Consider the following 10,141-nt stretch of genomic DNA (forward strand, 5'->3'; position numbering starts at 1 on the left):
GTCAGCTCACAATCCTCAGAATGGCATGTGGGGTTAGCAGACTTGCAGTGCAGTACTGGTCACCGGAAGTGAAGGGTCTATAAATAGCATGGGAAATCCCAGTGTTTTCATAAGATAAGGGTATATTTAAAAATCATTATGGAGATTAGGCTTCACATCACAAGAAGCAAAATGCACCTATAAAATGTACAGAAATGTTTTTCCTGTCAGAAACTGTTTAATTTTTTTAAATAAGATGAGAACTTTTTTCACAGCACTATGAGGAACAGGGGTAATTTCTGCGTAGGACTTTTTTTGCGTACGTTCCAAATGCTCATTGGTTGAATTGGTGGTCTGTAACCTATATGGGGCTGCTATTTCGCTGTACCCGTGTATAATGTTTTTTTTTGGGGGGGGGGGCAGCTGCTGTCTGCCTTGTGGTGCAAGGGATTCCTCGTCATTCATTGAAAACCCATGGGTGACCTTGAACCGACATTGTGCATTCCGGTGGGGTTGTTGTCTCTGACATATTCGCCATATCCATTCAAGAACACTGAGAATGATGATAAAAAACATGTTCAATAGGTAAAACATATCTAGTTATTGTTAGGAGGTGCACAAAAAATCATACCCGCAGAGTCAATTTTTTTGTTTATGATAAATTACTGTAACGAGGAAGATGTTTACTTCTCATTAAATTACAAAATAAAAACACACTTTCTATCTTCCCGGTTTGTTTTGCCATCTTCCAGTCTCTATGGGAAATTTGTGATTCACGGTCCTTCTTGGGAAAATAGCTTCACTTTTGGTTGTCTTAAATTTCTGATTTTTCGTTTCAATTTTCGAAACTTTATTCATTAAAGGGGGATTTCCGCGCTTCAATAATAATTTGAAAATGCTTCTTGCAATTTTCATAATATTTTTTTTAAATTGTTAAATTCTAATAATGTAAAATAGCACTATATACATGTCGGATTATAATTTGCAGATTTTATTCCTACAACAATATGGTAATTTCTTTTTTCAGATCGTTCCTAAAAAAAAATTCGCTCCCATTAACTGCCAGAATATTGTGAATTGTTTATTTCCTTTGATTTAATTTTCATTTCTAGTAGACTTAAACAATATGATTAAATTCTCACTACTTCAGTTCATAAAATTCTCCCAACCTTTTAGATTCTGAAAATTCTATTCCTTGACAAGTTAAAGCAAAAATGGAAACAGATAAAATATTTCACAATAGTTTCATCATGTTAAATTTTTGCTAACATAATCACGCACAATAAAAAAATACGTCGGGCGACCAATACAAATGGTTGTGTAAACATTCTTTTTGACTGAAAATAAGATTACGGTCGACGCTTCGTGATGGGGCTCAGGAAAATTACGTGAAAGATGAGAAATGTAGAAATGTTTTTCGGGTGGTCAAGCTAAAGCTGTCAAATGGGACTATGACAATCTGGAAGAATTCGATATAGAAATAGCACCAAGTGATGGATTATACAAACAAGGAAAGTTTGTATTCAAAGTAAGTATTTATACAACCTGAAATGGTAAGAAACTTATAAGAGACTTTTCCAAATATAATAAAATGGAGGTTCCAGGCAATAATTTAATCTATTTGCCGAAAATTTGCACAGAATTTACAAATTTCCCGGGAAAGCAGTAATCCCTTCTAGAAGCCCAAATAACTAATCCTTTAATAAGTAGAACTATTATTTATTCTGATGATACATATCATATCATTTTCAATGAACTATCAGACATCTTAATTATTCTGATAATTCGAACATTATATATTCTGTTATCCTTTTCAAAGACCTGTTCTTATGTCGATCGACAAGTGACAATTTGTGTGATTTTTCATCTAGCCATATATTTGAGTACTCTTTATATTATTTTTGTTTTACAGTTTACACTAAACGATCCAGAAGTTTTCCCAGTTACACATTGTGCAACTGAAATTTATCATCTTAATATCGACCCAAGTAATCTCGAAACTGATATAATAAATGTTTGTGTCAGTCGTTTGGATGACTGGGAAGAAAGCAACGATCTAGAGAATTGTGTTCAAGCCATTCTTTTCTTATTCCACAATCCCAATCCCGATGAACCTTTGGCGCCGTGTTTTGATCCAAGCATTTCATATGAGGATTTTAAGAAAAATGTTCGACTATTTATGGAGGGAGGAGAAGTTGGTGGATTCACATTCGGTTACATTGAAAACGGCATGGTTAAGAAGAATGTTAGTGAAAACAATTGCAGCGTGCAAATAAGCAGTGAACAACGTGGAAAAGTAAACTCCAATGTTAGTATTGCAGAATCAAATGTTGCGGAAATCAGTAACAGTATCACTGAAGTAGAAGCTAACTAACCTTTGACAGTTACCAGGGAATCACTGACAATACTACAGTGCCAATAGAATCTAAACCAATCTTGGCAAATGAGAAAACACAGGTAGGTGAAACAATGAAAAATAATCAGGATGCTAATGTTGATTCTACCAAGGGACAACCCAAAATCTGATCCAAGGCGGAGTTCGATGATTCCATAGCTATAGTGTGGTCGTTTTCAAATTGGAGTTTTGAATAATGCAGTTTATTTACTACCAGGTATATGAAATCATACAATGACCCTAAATATCTGTCAGACGGTGACTATTAATTCACGTTTTCATTATTATCTTATGTGCGATATTTTGTCACTTACCTTTGCAAACAAAACTTATTTGATACATTTTTTATTATTAACAAAATAGTTAATAATAAAAAAGTATCAAATAAGTTTTGTTAAGATTCCCCTCTGTAATCTGTCTTTGGCATGATTTTGCCGTGAGCAGAAGAACCACTGAGACTTATCAAGAAGCCACCAACAATTAATTCAATGTTACAAGCATAGAATAACAGGAAAAGTTAGGTCTACAATAGTTTTGTCACTAACATAATGTAACCTAGCGGTATTAGCACCATTTAGGGATAAATAGAACTCAAGGCGTTGATTCAAGATGTGTATTGTATTTCCAACCAATCATATCAACAGTAACAATGCATAAATATATACTAGTAACCCTGCAAGTAAAATACATATAATCAGTACTAAGAAAAATAACTAGCACTCAAATAGGCAAATCTGCCAAAATTACATGTATGTCTCATAGTCAATAGAAAATAGTGCTAGTTTTCTACCTTTTCAATATTACCAAATATAAACTGCATAAAGTATTTGGTTAGATCTTCTGATCTCTAAATTTAGCCTTTTTATTATTTTAAGTATTTTAAATAACATTTAACTGTTTTTATCAATAAAATTAATGATTTTTATACTCTTATGTGTTTTATTTTATACAGCACTTTCACCCAGAAATCACACACTCATAAAACTGGAATATGGAACTATAGACAAGAACATAAGTAAAAGATAACTAACCTTAAATACAGAAAAGTTGTCCACTAGAAATAAAAGCAGAAAACCAAAGTAAATTAATGAAGTTGACTAGAAATTAATATGTCTGCCAATCAATCACAAATCAGGCTGTCAAGAGAAAGAAACAATAGAATTTCCCTCCAAATGTGACACATGACCAAAATGAACCAATAAAAAGACAAACAATCAGAGTTTTCCCAAAACAGAATGATAAAACCGAAGAGTATATGACTAGAGAGCACCTGCTATAAAGATGCACTCAACCATGAAATCAACATATAGTAAACTAGCAGTGGAATCATTGAGGCATGGAATGATCTCTGACCATTCATGGCAATGAATTCAATACACATTATAATACATGTATAGCAAGAATGAACACAATTTATATTATTAAATAAATTGATTCATTTATCAGAAATACAAAGATAAAAGTAATAACTGTAATATACAAAATATCCACTCCACCATATACTCCCCTCTGTTGGAAAAAATGACGTCCACGTCATTTATCTGTATATGATGGCGTCTTTAAAATCTCCAAGATGGTACGTGCTGCTTCTGTCTTCATGTTGGTAAATAGGTCGGACTGGGCTAAGTTGGCAATACAGTCGACTTTCTCCTTCCACTCACTGGTAACGCTGACCGCTGACTTGGTGGTATCATACTCTCCAGAAGTATACCATGCTGGAGGTTTCCTCGTGCGAGTCGAGCGTCGGACAGGAATATCATCAATGGTACTGGTTTCATCTAGTGAATCCTCTGTCTCAGGTATATCTTCCTGGTGACTTTCACTACCATCATGAGAGCTCTCATTTACAACAGGATCAACCTGCTCAGCATCTGTAGCAGTATGGGCGTCCCCGTGTTGGTCTGTTGTATCATCCACAGCTTCACTGATGTTGTCCTCTGGCTGTGCTTCATCAACTTCAGGACCAGATGTCTCATCAATGACGGTTCTGTCACTGTTCAGATGTCCTTGGTCGACGGTGTAGAATTCAGGTTCTGACTTCTCATCAGTGTCACTATCTGAGCTGGAATCTTCTTTCTGTCTTTCCTGTCTCTTCGGTGAGTGTCTTTGTTTAGCAGCTGGTTTTGGTGGACACATCTCTGTCATACATAAATCCAGTTGGCAGAAGTAAATTCCGATGAAGTGTTCTTTTCTTTCCGATAGCATCTTCACGTTGTACGGTGAATACTGGAATGTCGGAATTCGGTTGTGCAATGACAGTATATGGTTCCTCTTCCAATTTGTCGGAGAATTTCTGCCTGCCGTCAAATGCAATAATCCTGACTAGGACTTTGTCACCAACTGTAACTGCAGCTCCTCTAACCTTGGTGTCATAGGTTTTCTTCTGCTTTTCTGGCTTTCTTGGCTGCTTCATCCGCAAGTTGGTATGCTTTGCTAAGACGGTCCCTTAGTTCTTGGATGTATTTCGTGCTGGGTTGCAGATTCTCATCTCTCAGTCCGAAAACTACATCAACCGGCAATCTAGGGTTGCGTCCGAACATAAGCAGGTACGGAGACTGGCCTGCTGACTCATGCCGCGTACAGTTGTAAGCATGGACTAGAGGTGCTATGTACTTCTTCCAGTTGGTCTTTTGGTGGTTCTCTAGTGATCCTAACATATCCAGGATGGTACGGTTAAATCGCTCTGTCATACCGTTGCCTTGTGGGTGATAACTGGTGGTCCTGGACTTATTTATGCCGGTAAGCCTGCACAGCTCCTTAATAACCTTCCCTTCAAAGGTGGCTCCTTGGTCTGAGTGAATACGTTGAGGGATTCCGTAATGTACCATATAGTTATTAAAGAGTGCCTCCGCCGTTGTCCTGGCCATCTGATTGCGAGTTGGTATCGCTTGGGCATACCGGGTATAGTGGTCCACAATCACAAGTACATTCTGAACTCCTCCTATGGATGGCTCTAGGGACAGGTAGTCGATGGATACCAGTTCCAGTGGTGCTGATGTCTTGATGTTAACTAGTGGTGACTTCTGTGTGGTTGGTGTTCAAGTACAGTTGACGCATGGATCACTGGTAGAACCAATTGTTTCCTGGCTTCTCCATCTACTGTGGTTTCCCTGTATAAAACACCATCAACCATTTACAGATGTCAGAACTGGCGCATGAATGGACTCAGACCAATTTCTTTTAGTCTTGGTTTCCAGTTCTGACGTACAAACTCCATCCAAGGCTGTATGTCTGGATCCATCTCCTGCGCTTTACTCCAGTCAATGATGTTGCCAACACTGGTTCCTCCGTTGTCTGTATCATCAACAATCACATCTGGCGATATGGCCAGGATTTTCACATAGGCTGGTGTTACTACCTTTCTGCAGATGGCTTGGACAAACTCTATTGGGATGTTGCAGGTCTCAGTACATGTATCAGCATTCTGTGGAAGTCGGCTGAGGGCGTCTGCGTCAGCATTGACTCTTCCATGTCTGTAGCGTATATCGAAGTTGTCAGCTGTTAACGATGCCAACCATCTGTGACCTGTTGCGTCTAGCTTCGCCGTTGTTAACACATACGTCAGTGGATTGTTGTCGGTCAGCACAACGAATCTGGATCCCTGAAGGTTGTCTTTGAATTTGTCCACCATTGCCCACTTAAATGCCAAAAACTCCCTCTTGTGTGTGGCGTAGTTCCTTTTCGGCTTTCGACAAGCTGCGGCTTGCATAACAGATAACCCAGTTGTGGCCATTCTGGTGTTGATACAATACTGCACCAAGCGCGTCTCCAGAAGCATCAGTGTGTAGTTCGTAGGATAAGCTACTGTCTGCATAAGCCAATATGGGAGCTTGGACTAGATGTTGCTTCAACTCTTCAAAGGTCTTGTCTTGTGCTTGTCCCCAATGCCATGGTTTCTTCACTTTGGTGGTCTTGTTCTTCTATTTCTTCTTGGTTGGTGTAGGCATAAGATCAGTCATTGGTTTGGAAATCTTGCTGAACTGGTGAATAAAACGACGGTAATATCCTACCAATCCGAGAAACCGGCGGATGTCTTCTGGTGTCTTCGGTTTTGGTCAAGATGTTATAGCACTGGTCTTGTCATGGTCTATCTCAATTTCATCTTCAGAAACTGTGGCCTACATACTTGACTTTACGCTGGAAAAACTCACATTTATCAGTTGCTAGCTTCATGCAGCATTCTCTGATTCTCTTGAAAAGTAATTCAATGTTCCTCAGATGCTCTTCATAGGTATTGCCATAGATGATCACGCCGTCAATAAAATACAACATATCTTCAGGTTGTAGTCAGCTAGGATCTCTTCCATCAATCTTTGGTATGTTGCTGGCGAGTTGGTAAGGCCAAATGGAAGTCTGTTGTATTCATAAAATCCCAGCGGTCCCACTGTAAAGGCTGTTCGTTCTTTGTGGTCTTCCTTGATCTCTATCTGATGATATCCGGACTTAAAGTCGATGACTGAGTAGTACTTGCTACTACGGCAACACTCCAGAAGGTCTTCAATTCTAGGGAGAGCGTACGCATCTTTCTTGGTGAAGTTGTTGCGTTGACGGTAATCAACACATAGTCGCAGAGAACCATTTTTCTTCCTCACCAGAACAACATTGGAGGCATATGGGGAATGGGATGCCCTGATGACACCAGTGTTGAGTAACTGTCGAAGATGCGACTTGACCTCATCATACATCGAAGGTGGGATACGACGATATCTCTGCTTGAATGGACGATCATCAGTTAAGTCGATGTGATGCTGTACCCTATCTGTATCATTGAGACATCTCGTTAGTTTGAATTCAATGACTTGAACTTACTATTAATATAAAATGAACTGATGTTCAAAAGTACTTCAGAACTTCGTCCAATATTTTTGCATAAAAAAGAAAACATTGGAAAACAAGAATTGGATATGATGAAACATAACAAATGGACCAGCGTCTAACTTAAATAAAAAAAAAAAGGTAAATACTTTCAGAGATCACTAGAGTGCCTTCAAAAAGTACAGACGTTTAAGTAAGCCCTGAAAGGCCCAAACATCAAAAGTAATAAAATCCACCAAAAACAGAACGATGACAATTCTTCAAAACAATACATGAAAACACTGTTTAGATTTCCTCATTTTTTTTACACAATTAATTGTGTGATTACACTTTGTATTTGTATTAAGTTTGCGTCGTTATTATACAACCGATAAATAATAATATCGTGCTATCGTCGTCACCGTTGTTTTCATACAAAACTCGAGTACAAGTGGATGGATCTGTATGAAATGGCAAATAATATGCTTTGTGGGGCACAACTTGATACGATCACAAAAAGACAAATCTTGAAAAGTGGAAGCAAGTATATACACATCATCCAGATTTGATACACCTTTGATTTTTGTTTGTGATTTGACATTTGACACAGTAAAAGAATTTGACACTTCCTAAATAGTTCCAGTCACAACTATCAAGATTAATTCCAATCTTCTTTGGGGGCATGATACTACGTGTGACCTGGTTGATGTGGTCGTTTTTAGTCAACGAACAAAAGTTCCGATTAAAACCTTTTATTTTCCGCAGCCCGGAGAATCTAAACTTAAGTCATGAACTAAAACTTTATCACTTAATATAACACAAATCCACAAGATATTCAAATAGTAAAGACAGTAAAAGGATTAACACAGATCAAAATTGGATAATTATAATGTCCGTAGCAGGTTGTTAATTATAATGTCTGTGGCAGGTTGTGGCATGCCAATGAACTACACTTCAAACCTATGAGAGATCTTTCACACAAACACAGTCCCACAAAATAAATGTAAAAAGGCTACTGGTTTTGGTGAAATTTCACCTAAAATTCTTAAAATAGCTGCAACAGAAGTAAAACATCCAATTACCAACTTGATCAACATGACTTTTGAAACTTCAGTTTTTTCCAGACAAATTAAAAATAGCACAGGTAGTATCAATTCACAAGAAAAACAACACACTAGAAAAGGGAATCTACAGACTAGTCAGTGAAATACCGACCATCTCAAAATTTTGTGAAAGAGCTATTGAATCTCAGATATGTAATTTTTTTTAAACCAGATTTAACATTTTCTTGTCTGCTTTTACACCTGGCTACAGTTGTCAAGATATTTTAATCAGAATTATTGAAGACTGACGTAAATCTTTTTAGATAAAAATAAGTTCACTGCTGCTATATTGATGGATCTGTCAAAAGCGCTTGTCTACCACATGATCTGCTCTTGTTGAATTTGAAAAGCTATGGTTTGTCTGATAATGCCCTACCTTTATTAAATACTTACATTTAAAACAGGAAGCAGTGTGTTAAAATTGGTTCTATATTCAGTCCTTTTTGGACATTTATAAAGGGGTTCCACAGGGGTCAATTTTGGGACCTGTCCTTTTTAATATCTTTATTAACGATATATTTCACTTTATTTCGAAAAGTGACTTATATAACTATGATGATGACAATAATTTATCATATAGCAGCAATGATCTACAAGATATTGTAAACACTCTTGAACAGAAGAGTTCTATCTTAATCAAATGGCTCTCAGACAGTCACATGAAAGCCAATCCTGGCAAGTTTCAGGCTATTGCGATTGGCAGTAAGACTCAAAAAGAGAACATTGCTTTAATTTAAATGGAAATGATATCCTCTGCGAGGAAGATGTAAATCTACTTGGTATAACATTTGATTTGAACTTTAATAGCCATATCTCTGACGTATGTAAAAAGCACCACAACAATTAAATGCAATAAAAATAATTGGTAATCATCTCAGTAAATTTGGTAAATTTACAATATATTATTCTTTTATACTAGGAAATTTCCACTATTGTCCATTAGTATGGCGTTTTTGTAATGAAAGCTGTACAAATTCACTCACCTGGTTGAAATTTTGCCTTTCAAGGGCAATAACTCTAACAAGGAGTTCTCTGACAATTTTGGCTCCACGAAAACTTTGGTAAGACCTATCATAAGGGATCATTTCAAAGTTTCATTCTATCTATTATAGTTTTCAAGATATTGGCTGAAAACTGGAAAAAAAACAAATTTTCACCTCTTAAAGGCAATAACTCTTACATGGAGTCGTCTGACAACTTTGATCCCTGCAAACTTTTGAAATATATTGGCTAACTTTCATTGAATACTGTATAGTAGTTTCTGAGGAGAAGATTTTTGAAAGTAATAACATCAAAAACAGCAAAACGTACAAAAAGGGCAATAACTCCAACATGGGTCAACAGATTTTCATCAAAATTAGACCATGTATCATGCTGAATACTTTTACCATTATGTCAAAATTTGGCTCAACCTAACGCTTTTGGAGATATATGCAAAATTCTGCTGTCTGACCTCTATGTTCTATTTTTAGTAACGGCGGCCATTTTTTTAACAGATCATAAATCCAAATTGTCATTTTGTTCAGGATACTCTAAGGAACAAACACTTTAAGTTTCATCCACATCCATTTAGAAGTTTCAGAGGAAGATGTTTGAAGAAATTGTTGACGACAACGGACGTCAAGTGATGGCAATAGCTCACATGGCTTACGGCCAGGTGAGGTAAATTTAGAAAAGATCCAAGAAAGAGCTTTATAATGATGATAATAGGACATATAAAGAGTTGTTAATAAAGCCTAAGATGCCACCCTTAAGAGTTACACGATTAATGTTTTTCTAACCATAGATATATATAAGAGTAATCAAGGGAACCAAGGTTATAGTGGTAATCAAAAGAATGTAACCCAGGGACAAAGACCAGACATGGAAA

At 36.9% G+C, this 10,141-nt stretch overlaps 1 protein-coding gene and 1 pseudogene across 1 annotated transcript; one reads left to right on the forward strand and one right to left on the reverse strand.

Annotated features, from left to right (window-relative positions):
* The first annotated feature begins 453 nt into the window (after positions 1-453).
* LOC148608964 (nedd8-conjugating enzyme UbcE2M-like) lies at positions 454-2,859 on the forward strand. Its single transcript, XM_088541180.1, has 3 exons — positions 454-486; positions 1,388-1,507; positions 1,892-2,859. The coding sequence occupies exons 1-3, from the start codon at positions 454-456 to the stop codon at positions 2,351-2,353; spliced, it is 615 nt and encodes a 204-aa protein (XP_088397306.1). The 3' UTR covers positions 2,354-2,859.
* A 238-nt stretch (positions 2,860-3,097) lies between these two features.
* On the reverse strand, positions 3,098-5,252 carry LOC148608965 (uncharacterized; annotated as a pseudogene).
* Between the last annotated feature and the right edge of the window lie 4,889 nt (positions 5,253-10,141).

Source organism: Perna viridis, chromosome 8 (assembly GCF_037379345.1).
Source record: "Perna viridis isolate PV_CMFRI_1.1 ecotype Kerala chromosome 8, ASM3737934v1, whole genome shotgun sequence".
NCBI lineage: Eukaryota > Metazoa > Mollusca > Bivalvia > Mytilida > Mytilidae > Perna > Perna viridis.

Coding starts and splice junctions, on each gene's coding strand:
- LOC148608964 (XM_088541180.1), top strand. CDS start 454: ATGGGTGACCTTGAACCGACATTGTGCATTCCG. Junction 487..1,387: donor AACCGACATTGTGCATTCCG/GTGGGGTTGTTG, acceptor TGAGAAATGTAG/AAATGTTTTTCGGGTGGTCA. Junction 1,508..1,891: donor AAGGAAAGTTTGTATTCAAA/GTAAGTATTTAT, acceptor TTTGTTTTACAG/TTTACACTAAACGATCCAGA.